We start from the raw sequence: 22902 nt of genomic DNA, 5'->3' as shown, positions 1-22902 counted from the left end.
TGTACTGTTTTGCCTTGTCTCATATTTTTCTTAATTTTTTAGGTACTTATTACTAATTCAGAATCAAATTTGTAACAAAGTTAATGAATGGCCTCTGAATACAAACTCATCAGGTAACCAATCAGTTCCCCTTTTTTTTTCCTTAGAGACATTCCTTCTTAAGGTCACTGTCTTGCCAACCTGGACAGTTGCTCTGTAGGTCTGATGCTCAGCTGTCATTCTGTACCTTCCCGTCACCTCCCCACGATGGGTCTTGGTTTATGACCAGGTCCCAACATTTCATGGGATCCTGTTGCCCAAATCCTCCAGGAAAACACAATCTACATCATAGAAAAATGAACCACATGCTGTCACAGGTTTCCTCATTCCCGTGTCATCTTCTTTCTTGATTATTTCCTTTTTGATAGACATCTTCTCTCAGCTTTTATATGAGAGGGTATACGGGAAATAAATTTTTTGAGATCCTGCATGTCTGAAAGCTTCTTGAGTCTACCCTTATGTTTGCTTGATACAGTGAGCACGTTTTATGTTCAAAACAATTTTCCCTCAGAATTTTGAGGGAATCACTTGGTGTTGCAGCTGGACATCATTCCAATTCCCAATCCCTTATATGCAACTGGACTTTTCTCTCTGGAAGCTTTTGGGATTTATGATAATGTGCTTTGCTTGGGGTCCCTCCTACTCATTGTGCGAGGTACTCAGGGGGCCTTTTAAATCTGGAAGCCCATGTTCTTCAATTCTGGGGAATTTTCCTGTATTATTTCTTTGATAATTTCCTCTCCTTACTGTTTGCTCTAATTGTCCACCTCTTTGCTTTCTGATCTACTTTCCAGGATAGTTCCTCAACTCTACCCTCAAGATTTTTCTTCTGATTCTTTTTGTTTCTACTATTTATACATTTTTAAATTCCCAAGAGCTCTTCCAATTTTTCAAATCCTCCTTATTAGAGCATTCTGTTCTTACATTATAGATGCCATGACTTCTCTAATTTCTCTGAGGATACCGGTGATCGTTTTTTGTGACTTTTCAACTATGCCTGCAATTTTTGGGGAACCTGGTTTTTTTTTTTTTTTGTCTCTGTCATGTTAAAAGCCTTAATCAAATGTCTGGCGACCGTTTACTGTCTGCTCCTCCTTAAGGGACACTGCAAAGCATATCTGGAGCTCTCTGTGCACAAGGGCAGAACTTGTCAGCAGGCGGGCCTCACTGAAGAATGATCAGATGGGCATGTAGCTCTTTCACTAAAGGACCCACAGGGTCAGTTTTTGCAGGTTTTTCTTTTGAGCTGCTGAGTTTCCCCGAAAGGAATTATCTAATTTTTTGCCTGGGGGTAAAAGCCAGGGTGCCAGCATTCTATGAGAAAAGAAAAGCAAGTGGGATCAGGTTTTCATTGTTCAGCATGTAGACTTTTCCTTAATCCTTGTTTTTTATACAGTGTTTAATCCACAGTCTCACTGGTGCAGGTGATTCTAAATCCAGAGGCTCTATGATTTAGCCTCTCCAGAGTTAATTCTTGTCTTCTATAGAATGGGAGGGGGCAGTCACCTGGGTGGTCAAGCTAGCAAACGGCTTTTAGGATCTAACTGCTTCTTACTTTAACTTTCAACCAATCTCCTTCATTTCAGCTTTCAGAAGTTCTTAGTGCCTCTAAATCCTCCACCTTTTGGGGTTTCTGAGGCTCAGTTCAGCTTGCTTCTTATCGGTGTTCCCTTGTCCTGCAGGCAGTTAGGTTTTAGCTTTTTTCATTCTGATAGTTCAGTTAACAACCATAGAACCGATTCCTATTTTACTGATTTTGTTAAATCTTTCACCTACTGTCCTCCCTGCTCCCCTTCTGTTTTTGTGGTTGTATAGCTTTTTTATTCTTTTACTGTCATTTTAATAGCTTCAGTAACGAAGAAGATAAACGTGTCAATCTACCATCTTTAATAGGAAATTCATACTCTTTTCTAGCTTTCTCCTTTCACCAAATGTATAACGAACACCTTTCCACATCAAAGGAATGTTACAGTGTTACTCTTGATGGCTGACTAATATTCCATTTTGTGACTATGCCACAATTTATTCAATCAACATCTGATTGCTAGACATCTAAGGTGTTCTCCCTCTCTTTTTTGTTATTAAAAATTCCACTGTGATGAAGAGCCTTACAACTTAATCATTTGCATAGATCCATAATTATATCTTTAAGTCCTGTCAGAGTCCTAGAAGTGGCGTAGTCAAATGGTACGTACATTTCTAAGGTTTTCTGATACTTATCTGAGCAACTTACTGTTCAAAATAAGTAGTGCCCTTGTCAGGTTAAAACGCACACAGACAAAGACAAACACCACTAAATTTTAATCATCAATCTGGTAAGGATTTGGTTGGGGAAAAGTTTGAAACTGGTAGCAAATGAGGTTCCATACATCCACTGATTTCAATAACTCTTGTCACTATATCCCTATTACTTGGGATAATAAAGAATTGACTGTATAAAATGATTGACCTAAGAAATAAAAACAGGCAATTGGTTTGTTTTAATATATACATAGATACATGCATATAGAATAACTGCCCCACACATGCACACACAAACACACACTTTAATACTAACCTACTTATAACCATAGCTGTTATCACAGGCTCCCAGCCTGAGTGGAGAACCGTCCTTGTGGCTGGATGTTTGGCAGCTATTATAATCCAGATAGGAGTTAGAGCCAAGAAAAAGACACCAACTAATGGAGGAATGTAGTAATAGGTCTCTAAAATTCAAAAAGAGACAACATTTCAATCTCTCTTATAACCATGTAGCAAATGTAAGTATTAAAAGTTTACCAGAAGATATATTATCAAACATACTCATGCTATATACTTTCTATAAATGTCAAACAAATTGAAAACTATAGATAAGGTAAAAATGTTAAATAATATAACTGAAAACTAATACATTAATTCAACATTTATTGAAATAGTTATGTGACCTAGATGTGAACAACAACAGTAATAATAACAAGAATAACAACAGTAAAAAAATCTAACATTACTTGGCTCCTACCATTTGCCAAATATTGTGCTAAATGCTTTATGTTCATTGTCTCACTTAATTGTCCTCACAAGTATGAGGTAGAAACTCATTCCTACCTTATGAAGAAACTGAGGCTTAGGAGCTTAAGAGCACCACTAAGAAATAGCAAGAATTGGGAGAAGATGACATCTGTCTGACACTGAAGTTAGTGCTCTTAACTCCAAACTATAAAGTCTAATAGGACATTGTTTTTACCCATCAGGATCTTATAGCACAAGCATTCCATGGAATATTGGCCAATGGATTGATAATAGATATCCTCCTAATTCTGCATAGTGTTCCAATAACCAAAATGAAATTGAAATACTAGGTTTAATAAAGATAAACAGATTTCTTCACTGCAAAATTACTCAGAACCTTTAATATGAAAAGACAGAACATAGTATACTATATTAACCAGAGTTTGGCCAGACTACTTAGTTTCACATCTGATGTTACAACTTACCTTGGACGAGAAATTTAACTTCTAAAAAGAAAAACAAATATCGTATATTAACGCATATATGTGGAACCTAGAAAAATGGTACAGATGAACCGGTTTGCAGGGCAGAAATAGAGTCACAGATGTAGAGAACAAACGTATGTACACCAAGGGGGGAAAGTGGCAGAGGGGTGGGAGTGGTGTGATAAATTGGGAGATTGGGATTGATATGTACACACTAATATGTATAAAATAGATAATTAATAAGAACCTGCTGTGTAAAATAATAAATAAAATTTTAAAAAAAGAAATTTAACTTCTATAAATTTATATTTCCTTATCTATAAAATGGTAAAAATTATTATAACTATTTCATGGTGTTATTGTGAGTCTTAAGAGAATCAACACATGTAATTTAACTAGAATAGCACCCAGGCACATAGTTAACATTTACTGAACACTTACTAGCATCATAATCATCATTGCCATTGTTATTAACATCTTTCTATTTGTGACATACTCAGATAACAGAGGGCCAGGATTTTTTTTATACCTCTCTGTGATAGATTGTCTTACTTGATCACAATTATTCATTCTCTCCCCTTTCTTGTTAATGCTTTCCTATAGAGAGAGTTTAGGAAAGCTTATTGACTTTGTGCTTGGCTATTTGTCTTGCTTTGTAGACATGATGTATGCCATCTCTGAGCAAAATCTGAAATGTACTTTTGGAAATTACTAGAAGATTTATAAATATATGTAGATAGATAGATAATAAACTGTTTTCAGACACTGACAACCGGTATTGCAGGACTGTGATCCCTGAGAGAGGGGAAAGAAATGAGATAAGCCCTACAATAGCCTGAGCTTTCTTACTAAAGGCACATTCCAGACCACAGCTCAGGAAGGGAGAATTTCAGCAGAGTGAGTCTAAGGCAGCAGGAATTTACAGGGAAGAATACTGGAGAAGAGGAAGCTATTAAAGAGGGAGCCTGCAAACTGAATACCAAGCCATGCATGCATAGGGTGAATTCCACAAGGCTAAGCCAAGACAATTGGGGAGTTGTAAACTAAAAAAATTCCCAGAGTGTACAAAGGGCTAGAAGTCATTTGAGATCTAACCCCCTAGAGAGGAGTGCCTCTTTGAAAACTGAGAACATTCAGTGGAGACCAGAGAAGGGACACTTCTTAGTAGTAGGGCTAGCCCTAGTGTAATGTCTACTCTAGATCTATTCCACAATGCAGAGTACTAGCCACTATATGATCACAGCTAGATCTAGTGCAGTGAAGCTTAAAACCAAGCCCCGTAAGGCTCAAACTAATCCACAAACAGCTGCCTACAAGAACAAAGTCCGTGAAAACTATAAGATGCTGATGAAAGAAACTGAAGACGACACAAACAGATGGAAAGATATACTGTGTTCTTGGATTGGAAGAATCAATATTGTTAAAATGACCATGCCACCCAAGGCAATCTACAGATTCAACACAATCCCTATCAAATTACCAATAGCATTTTCCACAGAACTAGAACAAAAAAAAAATTTTTTTTTTAAATTATTAGCACCTTTAATTATTATTTATTTATTTATTTGGCTGTGTTGGGTCTTTGTTTCTGTGCGAGGGCTTCCTCTAGCTGCGGCAAGTGGGGGCCACTCTTCATCGGGGTGCGCGGGCCTCTCACTATCGCGGCCTGTCTTGTTGCAGAGCACAGGCTCCAGACGCGCAGGCTCAGCAGTTGTGGCTCACAGGCCTAGTTGCTCCGCGGCATGTGGGATCTTCCCAGACCAGGGCTCGAACCCGTGTCCCCTGCATTAGCAGGCAGATTCTCAACCACTGCGCCACCAGGGAAGCCCCCCAAAAATTTTTAATTTGTATGGAAACACAAAAGACCCCAAATAGCCAAAGCAATCCTGAGAAAGAAGATCGAAGCTGGAAAAATCACACTCCCTGACTTCAGACTATACTACAAAGCTACAGTAATCAAAAAAGTATGGTTCCAGCACAAAAACAGACATATAGATCAACGGAACAGAATAGAAAGCCCAGAAATAAAACCACGCACTTATGGTCAATTAATCTACAACAAAGGAGGCAAGAATATACAATAGAGAAGAGACAGTCTCTTCAATAAGTGGTGTTGGGAAAACTGGACAGCTACATGTAAAAGAATGAAATTAGAACATTCTCTAACACCACATACAAAAACAAACTCAAATGGATTAAAGACCTAAATGTAAGACTGGATACTATAAATCTCCTAGAGGAAAACGTAGGCAGAACACTCTTTGACATAAACTGCAGCAATATTTTTTTGGCTCTGTCTCCTAGAGTAATGGAAACAAAAACAAAAATAAACAAATGGGACCTATTAAACTTAAAAGGTTTTGCACAGCAAAGGACACCATAAACAAAACAAAAAGACAACCCACAGAATGGGAGAAAATATTTGCAAATGATGCGACTGACAAGGGATTAATTTCCAAAATATACAAACAGCTTGTATAGCTTAATATCCAAAAAACAAACAACCCAACCAAAATATGGTTAGAAGACCTAAATAAAAATTTCTCCAAAGAAGACATACAAATGGCCAACAGGCACATGAAAAGATGCCCAACATTGCTAATTATTAGAGAAATGCAAATCAAAACTACAATGAGTTATCACCTCACACCAGTCAGAATGGCCATCATTAAAAAGTCTACAAATAATAAATGCTGGAGAGGGTGTGGAGAAAAAGGAACCCTCCTACACTGTTGGTGGGAATGTAAATTGGTACAGCCACTATGGAGAACAGTATGGAGGTTCCTTAAAAAACTAAAAGTAGAGTTACCATATGATCCAGCAATCTCACTCCTGGGCATATATCTGGAGAAAACCATAATTCGAACAGGTACATGCACCCTCAATGTTCATTGCAGCACTATTTACAATAGCCAAAACATGGAATCAACCTAAATGTCCATCAACAGATGAATGGATAAAGAAGATATGCAATGGAATATTACTCAACCATAAAAAAGAATGAAATAATGTCATTTGCAGCAACATGGATGGATCTAGAGATTATCATACTAAGTGAAGTAAATCAGAGAAAGACAAATATCATACTATATCACTTATATGTGGAATCTAAAAAAATGATACAAATGAGCTTATTTACAAAACATAAGTAGACTCACAGACACAGGAAACAAACTTATGGTTACCAAAGGGGATGGAGGGGGGAGGGGGGAGGGGACGGGGGGGAGAGATAAATTAGGAGTTTGGGATTAACATATACACACTATTATATATAAAACAGGTAAACAACAAAGACCTACTGTATAGCACTGGGAACTATACTCAATATCTTGTAATAACCTAGAATGGAAAAGAATCTGAAAAAGAGCATATATATATATATGTATATGTATAACTGAATCACTTTGCTGTACACTTGAAACTAACACAACATTATAAATTAACTATACTTCAATTTTTTAAAAAAGCAAAAAGAAGAACAAATACTCTGTAAGGAAAAAAACAGTAAAGCACTTAACATGACATTCACAATGTCTAACATCCAACCAAAAATTATTTTTAAGAGTTTGAAATTATATTTGGTTGCATTTATAAACTTAGTTAAATACCCTGAAATATTCTATTTACTTTAGACATTTCACTTATCTCACAAAAGTTTCCTAATACTTAAAGTAATCTTTCTAAATCTAATAAATTATATGTACAAATATGGTTAGTCTTATGTTTTCATAAATATTCATAAAATGTATATAAATGTGATAAGATTTCTATTTAACAATCACAAGAATAAATTAATTACATAATTATTACTTTTAAAATGGACATGTTACTGTAATGGGCTAAGTAACAAGTATATTTAAAAATGTGTACTGTCTCTTTAGCATAAAATCATTCATACCATAAATTTGATTCTCAAATATTTTTATACTTAGTTCTAAATCTCCCTAGGGTTAAAAGTTGCCTACCCAATCCTGAAACAGTTGCATCATCCCAAGACATTTTTGGTAATACCATTTTAGCTGATCAAGCTTTTATTATGGTCAGACATCTCAGCCAGGACACTCCTGCATTTTTCTCAAGGACTCTAATACATATTTTGTATGGTAGGGAATTCATAACTTAAACACAGAGTTGATCTCACAGTCTTTGTAGCCTACAGCCTTAGATTTAAGTTAAATGTTACTAAATTTTTCTGACATCTCACAAAATTCTTCAACTGTTATTCACACCCTTCTCTTGGACTGAGTTTTATATTTTATCATTTTAACATATTTAAAGATCTCCTCACCTATGATTAAGATGTTTAAATTAGATAGAAACTCAATTTTTTTCAAATCAGGTAGGAACAATTACTATAAATATTAAAATAATACCCAAACAAATTTTACACTCATGACTTTAGCTGGATTTGCCATCACATCTTCAAAATGATTATGCTAACAAAATTCATTTAAATATTTCCTTCCATTTAAAGGGACATGACTAGTGCTACATATAGAGTCATTTTCTCCATAGCTTTTTAAAAGATGCAAAACTTTTATTGGATGGATTTCCAGTTCTCCTTGCTAAACCATTAGATAGGGATAAATAACATTCCAATTAGGAAGCATTCTTACCTCCTAAAACAACTAAGGTTACCAACAATCTCTTTATAGACTCAAACAGCAAACTAAACGCATTAAAACCCACTAAACACAACTGAAAAGAACTATTCTGCTAGGTTGTCTTAGTATTTCATCTTCAGGTCAAGAGAGGAGCACCATGCCAAGCTTTTAATTTATTCTCAACATCACATCTCTGGAAGGATATCTTAAGTTGAAGAAAACACTCACCATCCTAACTCCAGAATCATTGCCCTGAATTGTCAAAGAGGGGGAAAAATTTCTCAGGAAAGAAATAAAAAATAATGAGTGGGCAGTTCCTCAAAAAGTTAAAGAGTTATCATATGATCTAGAAATTCCACTCCTAGGTATATACCAATAGAATTGAAAACATATGTTCACACAAAAACATATACGACAATGTTCAAAGCAGCATTATTCGTAATAGCCAAAAAGTGGGTGTAACCCAAATGTCCAACTAATGGTAAATGGATAAACAAAATGTGATATATCCATACAATGGAATATTATTCAGCCATATTATTAACCCATACAATGAAATATTATTCAGTACTGCATGGTATTCAGTACTGATTTATGCTAAAGCATGAACCTTGAAAACATACTAATTGAAGGAAACCGGATATAAAAGGTCACATATTGTATGATTCCATTTTTTGAAATGTCTAAAATAGGCAAATCCATAAAGACAGAAACTAGATTAGTGGTTGTCAGTGCTGGGGGGAGGGTGGAATGGGGAGTGACTGCTAAAGTTTCTTTCTGGGGTGATGAAAATGTTCTGGAATGAGATAATAGGTTTCACAATCTTATAACTATGCCAAAACTACTGAATTGTACACTTTTAAAAGGTGAATTGTATGATATAATTGAATTATAGCTCAATTTTTTAAAGTTCCAACGATGAAAAAAAAGGAGGGAGTACTATATTCTTTAAAAATGTCAACGTTATAAAAGATAAAGAACATACATATATTCATACAGACAGATGGACAGAATAAAAGATAAAGTAAATGGGGTAAAATGTTAACATTTGGTGAACATGGGTACAGGGTATACAGGGTTTTTTGTACTATTTTATTTTTGCAACTATTCTATAAGTTTAAAATTATCTCCAAATAAAATTTTTTAACATTAAAAAAAAAGAATGGGAAAACCATGGTAAAATCAAAATATCTAAAATGATTTACTGCAAATGTATTGTATTTCAATTTCCTGCAAATCTAACATGCCCACTCCCACCAAATTAAATCATATGTTTAATTGTATAGGACCCTCTTACCTTTTCCCTGGCTAAATTCTAATCCAATGGTTAGGTGGAAATTACAAATATACAAAAAGGGAAAGGTGCTAAAATATTCCTCTTTTTAGGATATATTGGTGTTTTATAGATAATTAAAGAATTACTTTCAGAAAACCACTAATGACACAATCAGTAAGAGAAACTGGTTGATTAAAAGCCAACCATGAACTTCTGCATTAATATCAAAACCTAAAAGTGTCTGCCTTCTAAATCAAATACATTTAAATGACCCTAGTCAAAATAATATTTTGTATTAAAGTAAAGGAGCTGTTACAGTGGAGGATTACTGGACTGAATGTCAATATTATGACATAGTATGAGTGTGTTTCATGTTTGGTAATTGCAATCATTGTTGCTTTTGTTGTGGTCATCCATGTACAATGCTTGGTGTCAGTCTATTTATCTCTTGTAAAAATAAAATACAGTGTGTGTGTGTGTGTGAAAAAAAAAATAATAATAATATTTTGTATTAATTTCTGGGTATATCATCTTGTGTAATGTGGTAGGCTGAATAATGGTCCTCAAAGACATCCATATCCTAATCTCTGGAACCAGGGAATGTTACCTTCTATGCCAAAAGGGGCTTTGCAGATGTGATTAAGTCAAGGATTTGAAATAGGGAGATTATCCTGGATTATATGAGTAAGCCCTAAAGTAATCACAGGTGTGTACTTATAGGCAGGAAGTAGACAGGAATTTGACTACAGAAGACAAAATAATGTGACCACAGAAGCAGAGATCAGTAATGTGGCTGCAAGCCAAGGAATGCTAGCAGCTACCAGAAAATGAAACAAGTTAAGGAACGATTTCCCCTGAAATCTCCAGAAGGAACAAGCCCTGCTGACACCTTCATTTTAGCCCTGAATAACAAACTCATCTTGGACTTTGACCTCCAGAACTGTACGAAAATTAATTACTGTTGTTTTAAGCCACAAGGTTGTGGTAATTTGTTACAGCAGCAATGGAAACGAATGCAGGACTATAGATAAAACTGTAGAATTTTAAGCCTAATAAATGTCTGTGTACCTCGGTTCTGATTCCATGATATAGGTGAACTACAGAAAGGTAAGGATTAACACAGCTAAAGTGGTTCAAATTGCTATGATTCCACTTAACTGTGAAACATAACTGCCATCTTTTTGATTCATGGCTTTCACATTTATCTGGATTGTTGGTGGCATTTTGTAACTGCTGTTACATAATTTCATTAATAGCATTCATTATTTTCACCCTAAATTCTTCTGAAATATGTAGCTGCTATGAGTGACATTTTTATATATTAGCTGTTTGTGTGCAAACAAGAAAGCAATGGGCATGGAAAGTTGTAAACACTTTTTAAAATGCCCTTTATAATAACCATCAGAATTTCCTCACTAGACTGACCTTCTAGGAATCACTCTAAACTGAGATCATATGGTGCAACAGAACTCTGTAGAAGAGCGACATGCACGATAATTTTACATTCTACTTACATCACCACATCAAGGCAGTGATACTCTAGAATGTTTTGTAAATAACCAGATGGCATCCCTGTTAGTCTCCACAGGACCCAAGTAACAATCTGAGGCCGAATGTTATTGCTCTTAGAGCTTATTGCTTCTTAGGCCATCTTTTTAAAGTTAACCTTGAGAAATGAGAAATGAATCAACATTTTGCTTCTCAGATCTTGCCTAAAGAGAGAAAAGCTGATAATTTTTCAAATCAGTATATATCATGTACATACAAGAATTACATAGCCATGTAGTTATAAATAATTGAACAAGAGTCTTTAAAATCCTCTTAAAATTATGCATACAAGAAAAAGAAAAGGCAACAATCATTGTGTACAGGTATTTCAGTTACTGGCCCAACGTTAGATCCTTTTAATAGCTTTTAAAAATTACTACATGTTTAAAGATTACCATATGGATGAATAAATGTCTTTATATTTTCTCTGCACGTCATACCTAAGCATATCATAATCTAGAGCTTAGATTACTCTCTAAACTGACTTTCTATTTCCTCTTTTATTTTTTTTTTAAGATTTTTTTTTTTGATATGGACCATTTTTTTCTTTAAAGTCTTCATTGAATTTGTTCGACTATTGCTTCTGTTTTATGTTTTGGCTTTTTGGCCGTGAGGCATGTGGGATCTTAGCTCCCCAACCAGGGATCGAACCTGTGTCCCCTGCATTGGAAGGTGGAGTCTTAACCACTGGACTACCAAGGAAGTCCCTCCTCTTCTATTTTCATTTGAAATAGATTTTTTCTAGCCACATGTTGCCATTTTAATTTTTTTATGGTGATACTAATTTCTAGATACTTTCTGCTAAGGCAGTATACGCTATTTTCCTAATACTATGTCCTCATTGAAAGGATCATTTTTTCATTACAATCTATTATGTTATTGGACAGGTACTGTGGCAAAGTCATTTAGAGGGATAACTATCCTTCATTTTCCATACATATACCACTTCCTGAATAATTTCTATTCACATTAATTGGATAGCTTTCAAAAGGAATAAAACATTTGCTGAAGTGCTATTTATTTAACATCCACTATGTATATGGCACTATGGGGTCAACAAAACAAATAAATAAAATAAAGACACAGTTTTGTCCTCAAGAGGCTTATACCATCATAAGGGAAGATACTACACTTACTTAAAAAGCTATAAAATGACTGGCCAAATATAAAGAATGACTTAAGAGAAGTGTCAATAAAGTGCTATAGGAATTCAGAGGAGAAAAAGATTACCTAAGATTAGGGAAATTTATGAATTTAGTTTTGAAAAATGAGGGTTCTGACTGGCCTTCATGGAGGAGGGGAATGACATAAGAAAGAAAAGACAAAAATCACAGGTGGCGTATGAGAGTCAGTAAATGGCTGAGTTTGGCTGGAGTACAAGAAAGGAAAGAGGTATAAGAAAGGGAGGAGCAGGCAGGAGCTGGAGGAGGTAACTAAGACTCCAGGAGGCCTGAACACCAAGTTAAAACTTTAACTTTGTTCACTAAGCAATAAAGACTTCCTCAGGGTGACTACAAAAATAAAGTCAGTAACAGTAAACAAAGCTTTGTTTCTTTGGTCTTTTTCTGGAGAACTGGAGAGGTGAGAAGGGGGGAAATTCCATATTTACTTCAGATATCAGAATTCAGCACGTTTTATCAGGAGTGAAAGAAAGGTAGCACACTGAATGAATGTAGAGCGAGCCTCAGTACTTGTACCGAAGCTAACAGAACGCCAGCGGAGCTGTTCTAAGTCATTTCTGAATAGCCAAACTCTAAGTGAGGAGTTAAGTGAGACTTTTATCAATGTCCAATTCTTTGAGAGCCACATAATTCATGGCCTCTATTTATAACCAAAGCATATGGCTGCCATGAAGTCCTCTTTTTATCTCTAAAGACAGCTAAGTATTTCCAATATAGTTCAGGAATTGAACTCTGTCTCCAAGAGCTAGGCATCCCACTCAGCAGGATGAATGTGATCTTGGAATTTAAATATGCCCGTTCCTAATCTCTGTGTTCAGAATACCGCCAATAAGAGGCTTCCAACTGCTGGTCCTATGAGGCCCCCTAGTGCTCAAAATGCAAACACTTTATTGTAGAAATCCAAAACTGGCACTTCAGAAACACCTTTAAATTAACTGTGGAATCAATCGGTAGCCCATTAAAAAATATAATTTTAGGGAAACAAATGATACAGACGAAATGTAAAAGATCCTGTTTTAATTAGTTCACCTTGAATTACTTTGAGCCAACTTTCAGAAGACAAGTAAAGGCCTAGAAAAGGCTAAGCAATATTTAATAATAAAATTATTTTACAAAACTATGGTCTCATTACATTTCACTTTTTAAATTTCCTGATCTAGTTAAACTACTAATATATCATCTATAACACTCAAAATATTGAAAGCTTTAGAGAATAACACATTATGTTAAGTCTTTTATAAGGAGTTTATCACTTGTATAATTTTTAAAAATAAATTCCTCAGAAGTTGATTTATCTTATGGAATATCATAATAGTCTGTATCATTATAACAATTGTCATATTTATTATGATAACATTCTTCAATAGCTTCAACTGGTGGAGACACCCTGGTATTTGGCAGGCAGCTGACATCATGGTAATTTAAGTACCCAAGTCTGCAAATAATACACTTTTCTTTTTTATGGGAACAAGATCTTACATTTGGGCCATTGATCATTTATTGTCTTCTACCTTACTTCAAGTAGACACATCTTATCTTCTAAATGAGAATTTTCTTTTAACATACATATCAAGTCTTAATGAGTATTGTTTTTATGTCATTAAATAATTTATGGTAATTTTATATACTACATGAAATTTCTCTTGATATCTCCAAAAGTAGTAGAAAATGACTGTCTTTGACAGGTTAGAGCCCTTTCTTTAGTTCAAAAACATTTAACTGAGACTCTTACTTCTACAAACCAAATATACTTTAGATTTATTCTAAAGTATACCGTAAATCTGTCTAGAATCCATGAAAATATATGAGGATATGTGAATAAATGTTTGCTTCTGCCTTGGCTTATAAACTCTCTCTCTCTCTGTCTCTGTCTCTCTTTTTTTTTTTTTTGTATTATTGTGGGTTTCTATTTTCTTTTAATTTTTTAAAAATGTGGCATCAAAAAAAATGAAACTACAACCAACTTTTAGCGCTTAACCTATGCTCACAAATCATACAGCTACATTGACAATAGCCACACAGTATAAATTTGCATTAAAACAATCCATTACATTCTATAAATACCCTATTACTATTACCAGGAATCACATATATAAGATGACTCCAAATTCACACAGCATTCAGGCTCATTTTCATGGTGATTTTTGGTTGTTAGTATTAATTGCCACGTTGGTTTCTGAAAGGGGGAAAAATCACTAAATTTCAAACTCCACCATAACCTTATGTTTTGAGATAACAGTGCAACACACATATCAGAATCCTGTGGGTTGACCCATCAGTGGCTACACATTCAGAGGAAAGGGCAGAATTCATAGACTATGACAGATCTGTGTTCAACCTTCCTACCAACAGTGCGTAACACACATAACCTTTATGATCCTCAGTTTTCTCATCTGAAATTAGAAATGATAATCCTTATCTTTTAGAGTTTTAAACTCTTTAAGAAGAGAAAAATATGTGAGAACCACAACACATAGTAGGTGTACAACAAGTAACAGTTATTGTTCTAATCAGCCTCAACTACAGTTCTAACACAGATGAAGGCCGCCAGAGTCATGACATTGCTGCAACAATATTTATTTAAAGAGACTCTGAATAATGCATTATAGTTAATTTCAAGTCAACTTACCAAGACAGGAGTACAAACCCTGACTTATCCAAGCTAATATGGCAAGAGTTATAAGGTCACCAAAACTAGCAGCAATGGGTGTAGCAACATTATCGGGATTTATCCCAGTCTTCTTTGAACCAACGATAACCCCAACCATTATTATTCCTAGAAAAAAATAAAGCTCATTACTTTTTCTGCTATAATTTAAAGAAAATCAATTCCCCGAAATATTGAAATACATAGGCTAGACAAACAGTGTGTCACTTCCGGTTAGACTGCTTAGATAAGCTGACTAAAGCAAACAAAACATTTTACTTGAATGCTTTGGCAAAATGTCTTTCAACAAATTCCAAGTGGGGATCACAAAAGATCTGAGAAGTTCAATGTTGCATTTAGAGACCTGAAGAGCTACTGTAAAATAACATTAAAGTTCCAAATTTAGTAACATGCATGTCTTAGATGTAATGTATTCATGTGTATCAAAGCCAAAGATTATATTTTAACCCTCAAATAAAGTATGAAAATGTCAAAGAAAGGTGAGTCATATTTAAGGACTTCCCTGGTGGCACAGTGGTTAAGAATCCGCCTGCCAACGCAGGAGACACGGGTTCAAGCCCTGGTCTGGGAAGATCCCACATGCCGTGGAGCAACTAAGCCCGTGCGCCACAACTACTGAGCCTGCGCTCTGGAGCCTGCGAGCGACAACTACTGAAGCTGGCACACCTAGAGCCCGTGCTCCGCAGCAAGAGAAGCCACCACAATGAGAAGCCTGTGCACCACAACGAAGACCCAACGCAGCCAAAAATTAATAAATAAATAAAAAATAAATAAAAACGTGAGTCATATTTATACACATAGCAATTGGGAAGAAGGGCAACAAAACCAGGTTTGTTTACATAGTGGTAGCCAGAAATGCTTGCTTCATTTTATTATTAAAAAGTGTTGAAGTATTAAGAAGAGGGAAGTAATTAAATTTTGAACACTGGAGGCCAGAATACAAGAAGCAGTCTTTGTAAAGGATATTTTTTAAACCCCAAGTTTCTGTCTATGAACCTATAACAACAGAAGATGAAAATGTGACTGTGTACTTATACTTTTAAATTCTTATATTCTTGAATATAGAAATGGGAGAAAAATGATAGCATTACAGCCATACCCAATTGTATAGATTTTCTCATGCCAACACATTAAGAGTATGCAGGGCAGAGAAAATTTAAGATTAGTTCATTTATGTGCTAACCATAAATCAATATGGAAGCCTAAATATGGCTACAGACAAAAACCAGAATCTCACTGCATTTTTAGACTGAAAATGACTCTAAATGATTTTATTCTAACATACTCACTTTATAGATAATAAAACTGAGGTCCTAGGAGTAGGTTTAAATTCTTGCATAAGGTCACATAGCTTGTAAGTAACAGTGTTTTTTCTACAACCCCGTAAAGGCAAATTACTGAAAGTAGAATTTTTGTTCCATGTCTCACGTCTTATATTCTGGAGGCTTTTTCAATCTATGGACTTACCTTTCCCATAATATCATTGTAAACAGAAAAAAACAATAGCAGGAAAAAAACTTAAACGTATTATACAATAATCAATATGTGATCATATAAATTTTTTTTTCAAAATCAGCACATTTAAAGATCAATGTGGAGAGTTCTCCTATGAAAGAATGCTGTCTATAACTTTTCAGCTGAAAACAAATATTTTGCCATCATGGACCAGTGGAAAGAGCTGGGAGGCGGGAAATGGGTTTTAATTATGATTTTTCTGTGAGCAAGCTGATGAAATCAGACAAGTCACCTTACTTAAAGTCAGTTTTCTCACCTACAAAAGGTGGTCAATAGTATCTGCTCTACATATATAAAGGTCAAGTTATCATAAAATTAGAACACACATTATTAAAAGTAAGAAGGCTAACAAATATATATATATATATTTTTTTTTAATTTATATTTATTTTTGGCTGTGTCGGGTCTTCGTTTCTGTGCGAGGGCTTTCTCTAGTTGCGGCAAGCGGGGGCCACTCTTCATCGCGGTGCGCGGGCCTCTCACTGTCGCGGCCTCTCTTGTTGCGGAGCACAGGCTCCAGATGTGCAGGCTCAGTAATTGTGGCTCATGGGCCTAGTTGCTCCGCGGCATGTGGGATCTTCCCGGACCAGGGCTCGAACCCGTGTCCCCTGCATTGGCAGGCAGATTCTCAACTGCTGCGCCACCAGGGAAGCCCACAAATATATTTTTAAATTCTGAATTTTTATGGTTTTAAAAATCCCAGGCAATACAAATACTTGTTAGTCTGAAAAATTTTAAACAATTCTTTCTAAATGAAACAATATTAGAGAGGAAACAGAAGCAAATGAGCCTAAAGAAACAGAGTGCTAATGCTTTAACCCTTTTTTTTTTTACCAGAAATTAGTTTTCCAATAGCATAACTTCACTATGCTTTCACCAGTGTTAACACCATTCAATTCTAGTAATTCTATATAAAGACAAGAAACTACCCCTGGTACAATTTAAGTACTAAAATAAAATGCTTGAAAATATTTTGGTAGTCAGGTCTTAATTTTAATAAGAGTTTCTAAATTACCAGAACCTAGCCCAAAAAGTTAGCTTTGTTGTATGATCACCTGACAGTAGAGTGTTCCATTTTTAATATTGCTGGTGATCTAAAATAAGAAGATGACAATTATAAAATAAAAATCACCAAGACTTTATGATTACTGTTCCATAATAAGCTAGTTCTCTAGTATAAAGTTGATATTAATAAATCAATATAAAGAATGATATCTCAACTAAAAAAATTATAATGCAGTTAAACGTTAATAATAAAATTAAATTTTGTCTGTCTGGCTTCTTTTGTCTTCTGGCTCTTTAACATTCTATAGCCAACAATATGCTGTGTTAAGCATATGGTTATACTTGTATTGCCACAGAAACAGTAAAGGAATTTTTTTGAAATCTGAAACTTTAAAAAGTTTTAACAGAGGGACTGCTTTTTTTTTTCAATTAATTATTTATTTTTGGCTGCGTTGCGTCTTCGTTGGTGCGCGTGGGCTTTCTCTAGTTGCGGCGAGCGGGTGCTACTCTTCGTTGCGGTGCGCGGGCTTTGCATTGCGGTGGCTTCTCTTGTTGAGAAGCACGGGCTCTAGGCATGCGGGCTTCAGTAGCTGTGGCGCGCAGGCTCTAGAGCGCAGGCTCAGTAGCTGTGGCGCGTGGGCTTAGTTGCTCCGCAGCATGTGGTATCTTCCCGGACCAGGGCTCGAACCTGTGTCCCCTGCATTGGCAGGCAGATTCTTAACCACTGTGCCACCAGGGAAACCCAGAGGGACTGCTTTTAAAACTCAGAATTCCTGGAATACTTGTTACTCAAATGACAAGCTGGTAAATGCTCTGCATGATTTCCAGACAGGAGATTCTCAATTAATTTAAATTACAGAAGCAAATGAATATCTAGACTATTTTCCTGATCTTGTCTGGGAGCTGTACCACGGGACCTAAAGCTGGGACACAACCTCAGAAAGCTTGCTCTATACTAAGGATTACGCATGTATAATATATATAAATATATCTGAAATAATCTATTTTAAAAGTTTGTAGATAACTTTTCTCTGTTTTTTATAATGAACAAGTACCATTTAAATAAAAATAGTTAACATGGAAAATCAATAATTAGAAAGTAAAATATTATAGAGTAGACATTTATAAATTTACTTACCCTGCAGAAGAGATGCAATGAAGGCAGTTGCTACACTGCTAGAGCACAAAAGTATGGAATGATCTAGATAGTATTTTCCCTCTGGAATCCAGCCCAATATAATTGCTGCCACAGCTGCTAGAAAGCCGACTACTGTTGCTTGAACCTTAAAAAATTTTAATAAAATCCAACAGAATTATTCATTTTGAAAATGCATTTTTTATTTTATGACGTACATATGCATACAAGGAGTCAGAATAAAGTATTATATATGGTAATTGAGCTGCCTTACCTTTTGAAGAAGCTACTGTATCTTAGTTTTACTATTCCCTAAGGTGATGGGTTCTCAAAGTGCCCTGATCTGGCAGCAGTAGGTATGGAATGGGATCTAGGAATCAAGTTTTAACAAGCACCCCAAGTGACTTTGATGGTGTAACCCACAGATCACCTTAAAAAATACCAATCTTAAGACTGAAAAGTACCCAATCCACATAACTGAAGTCTGACTCTAGACTCAGTATTGGCAAAAGATTGGATTCTACAATCAAATGATAAGAGTTTGATTCCTAGCTATACCACTTAATCTTGTGGCAAGCTATTTAAATTTATTCATCCAACAAGCATTAATTTAGGATCTACTATGTACAAGGCGCTATGCTTAGTGTTGGGCTACAACAGTGGTCAAAATAGATTTACTTCCTACCCTCACAGAGCTCTTGGTCAATGGGAGAGACAGACATTAAAAAACAACCTCACAAATAGTCACAATCATGATTAGTGCTATAAAAACCTTAGCTCCTAATCTGAAAAATGATAATGATAATATTGAACATGAAAGGGTTATTTTGATATTTAAATGAATTACATAAATGTATAAAGTACTTCCTACAGTGGTAGCACAAAGCAACCCTCGGGGGAAAAAAAAAAAAAAAAGGCAACTACTCTTAGAATCCTATTAGTCGAATGCTAGAACTAAAAGAAACCCTGAAGGAATCTCCAGTTCACTGATTCTTAACTGTGTTTGTGTCATGGACTCCTTTGACAATTTGGCAAAAATTTTATAGATTCTTCCCACCACGAAAACACAGATGCATTCAATATTGTGAGTAGAACTTCTGGGTGCTTAGACTCTCTGAAGCCAAGCCATGTACTGGAATCCAGGGCTCCAGGTGAAAAACCCAAGTAGTCTGATCTTGTCATAGAGTAAATTAATGGAAAAGCCTGGGCCAGCAAGTCCAGATATCCTAGAGTCCAGCCCCACATCTTTCATTACAGCAGATTCAGAGCTGAGAGTCAAGCTGTAAGCACCATTATGGTTGTGCCAGTTGCTAAAATACTTCAGCATTCTCTTACTGGTTAGTAAATAATATGGTATGTAAAAGAAATAAAATTAATTAATGATTTAAATTTTAGCACTGTGATTCCAAGGTTTTTCTTAGAAATAAAATAGAGTGCTTTTACTTCTTGGAAATGAAATACAGAGCTAGGGAGCCTATGTAAGACTTACAGCATATGCGCACGCACACACACACACACACACACACACACACACACACACACACACACACCTGAGATAAATAAGTCCTATTCTGTAAACCTGCAAAGGAAATGCCCAATTGTACCCAAGAGAAGAGCAGAGTCTGGGTTAAGGAGTAGCTGGGGAGGTTAACAGGAGCCATAAATACATGTAAGCGCAGGGCACATCCCTCCTGGTGAGGTAATGATTCTTCAGTGGGATTGGGAACTTTGCTTTATTTGACAATTTATGGACAGGTTGAGGTGGCCACTGTGTACAATTGTGAAGAAATCTGTGACAGATCATCTGCTTGGGATCCCATTTAATAGTCAGAAGAACACACCCCAGCTAATGCCAGCATGAGCCTCCTCTGCCCTTTCCATCGCTCCCCACCTCTACCCTCCATAACTACCTCTAGTCGAAGGAACATGGCTAACCCATCCCACACCCCTCCCCACGCCATCTACTCCCTCACGAGCTTTAGCGGATAAAGCTTGAGAGATAGCACAACCGCCACCCTCCACCTGACCTTGTTTTCTTCTCCCCTCTGCTTCTGTCCACAGGTAACTGGGCTCCAACCAGTTGCTGCCTCACTGGCTGGTACCAACTATGTCCTGATGGGCCCGGAGTGAATATTTAGATAGGAGCTCTTCAGATACTGAAAGAAGTTAGCAATCCCAGGAGTGAATATTTTGTGGACAGAAAGAGTTGAGCTAGAGATCAATTGGTTCAAAGAGGGATGAGCTCAGTTAGTGTAGCCAGGGGAAATAATTCAGAAGGAACCATTTCTTCAGTGGTTTGGAAGTCATTTGAGAGTTCAGTTTTTGTTGAGTAGAAGCAATGGCTAAATAAATGAAGGTACAGCCTTAGATAGAATGTTATGAACAATCAAAATTAAAGAATTACATTTCACATAACAACAAGGATGAATTTTAGGAACTTAATATATGTGAGTACCTCACACAATGAGTAGGAGGGACCCCAAGGGGTCCCAAGGGACCCCTGTTTCTCATGCATCCTTGGTGGAGTGAGACAAAGACACAGACTTCAGGCTGTGGCAACTAGGATCAGTGAATCCCCGGTCATCATTGGCTCCCATCCTGACCAACAGTTGTGGGGAGAGAGGATGACAAGGGAAGGGTGGAGACTAAGAGTGAAAGGAAAAATTAAAAGCAGAGATGGAAAATTATTAGAATAATTTGATGTATAATTTATACTACAACTCATATAACTTAGTAAGAGTTTACGGTATTTAAAGAAAAAAATGGAATATATTTTCAAATTTTAATTTATATATTAATTTATAGTTGTCTACTGGTTGTTAGATATTTTGGTTATTACTCCAGCATAGATTCCTACAGTTTTGAGCTGAAAAGGATCATGCACGTCTCTAGTGCAATACTGTGGAAAGTAAGAGGAAAATTAAGCACAGAAAGGTTAAGTTAACAAAGGTTATATAGCTAGTTAATGTCAGAGCTGAGATTAGATACCAGATTTTCTTATTTCTAACCCTGTGATCTTAGAAGCAGTTGCACAGATATTTTATTAAAGCCTATATTCCAAAATTTCCTTTATTTCTTTGTCTTTGAACATTACATGAAATAAATTGTTTGCCACCATGTTCTCAACATTATGTCCTAGTTGACCTAACATTAAAATTAGTGAGCATTTCCTAAGCTCGCACTTGCTAAAGAGGTGCTAGGGGGCTGCAGTCTTCTGTCTTGGGGATAGGAGAGGGTGGTGGGAGAGAAAGAGATATTCCCCTGAGATTAGAAAGAACTGTAGGTAATCTATATATAATTCATGTATATGTAATTGACAATTTAATGTGCTCATTTATATTAACACTGATAACATTAACAAATTAAGGAAAATTCAGCTTAAACAAACATCTTACCATAATATATTTAAAAAGTGAAGTTTAATTAAATAGAGGATTTACTTTTAAAAAAATCAAAGTAGACATTCACAGAAAGATAGACAAGATGAAAAGGCAGAAGGCTATATACCAGATGAAAGAACAAGATAAAACCCCAGAAAAACAACTAAATGAAGTGGAGATAGGCAACCTTCCAGTAAAAGAATTCAGAATAATGATAGTGAGGATGATCCAGGACCTCGGAATAAGAATGGAGGCAAAGATCGAGAAGATGCAAGGAATGTTTAACAAAAACCTAGAAGAATTAAAGAACAAACAAACAGAGATGAACAATACAATAACTGAAATGAAAACTAGACTAGAAGGAATCAACAGCAGAATAACTGAGGCAGAAGAACGGATAAGTGACCTGGAAGACAGAATGGTGGAATTCACTGCTGCGGAACAGACTAAAGAAAAAAGAATGAAAAGAAATGAAGACAGCCTAAGAGACCTCTGAGACAACATTAAATGCAACAACATTCGCATTATAGGGGTCCCAGAAGGAGAAGAGAGAGAGAAAGGACCCGAGAAAATATTTGAAGAGATTATAGTTGAAAACTTCCCTAACATGGGAAAGGAAATAGCCACCCAAATCCAGGAAGCGCAGCGAGTCCCATACAGGATAAACCCAAGGAGAAACACGCCGAGACACATAGTAATCAAATTGGCAAACATTAAAGACAAAGAAAAATTATTGAAAGCAGCAGGGGAAAAATGACAAATAACATACAAGGGAACTCCCAGAAGGCTGACAGCAGATTTCTCAGAAGAAACTCTGCAAGCTAGAAGGGAGTGGCATGACATATTTAAAGTGATGAAAGGGAAGAAACTACAACCAAGATTACCTGGCAAGGATCTCATTCAGATTCAATGGAGAAATCAAAAGCTTCAGAGACAAGCAAAAGCTAAGAGAATTCAGCACCACCAAACCAGCTCTACAACAAATGCTAAAGGAACTTCTCTAAGCGGGAAACACAAGAGAAGAAAAGGACCTACAAAAACAAATGCAAAACAATTAAGAAAATGGTCATAGGAACAT

At 35.9% G+C, this 22902-nt stretch overlaps 1 protein-coding gene and 1 long non-coding RNA gene across 8 annotated transcripts in view; both read right to left on the bottom strand.

Annotated features, from left to right (window-relative positions):
• The window catches only part of LOC309640631, a 317179-nt gene that overhangs the window by 85418 nt on the left and 208859 nt on the right, over positions 1-22902 (bottom strand). The window lies entirely within an intron of this gene.
• Positions 1-22902, bottom strand: part of SLC41A2 (solute carrier family 41 member 2) — a 135867-nt gene that overhangs the window by 51409 nt on the left and 61556 nt on the right. For all 7 annotated transcript variants that reach the window (XM_082419441.1, XM_082419442.1, XM_082419444.1 and 4 more), the window contains 3 exons: positions 18448-18592; positions 14751-14897; positions 2597-2744 (listed from right to left, as the gene is read on the bottom strand). In XM_082419441.1, the coding sequence (XP_082275567.1) occupies positions 2597-2744; positions 14751-14897; positions 18448-18592 (440 nt within the window). The remainder of the gene's footprint in view (positions 1-2596; positions 2745-14750; positions 14898-18447; positions 18593-22902) is intronic.

This window comes from Balaenoptera physalus (assembly GCF_965194825.1).
Source record: "Balaenoptera physalus genome assembly, chromosome: 13".
Taxonomy (NCBI): Eukaryota; Metazoa; Chordata; class Mammalia; order Artiodactyla; family Balaenopteridae; genus Balaenoptera; species Balaenoptera physalus.
The sequence above is the reverse complement of the archived record's forward strand: the minus strand, read 5'-3'. Positions and strand labels throughout refer to the sequence as shown.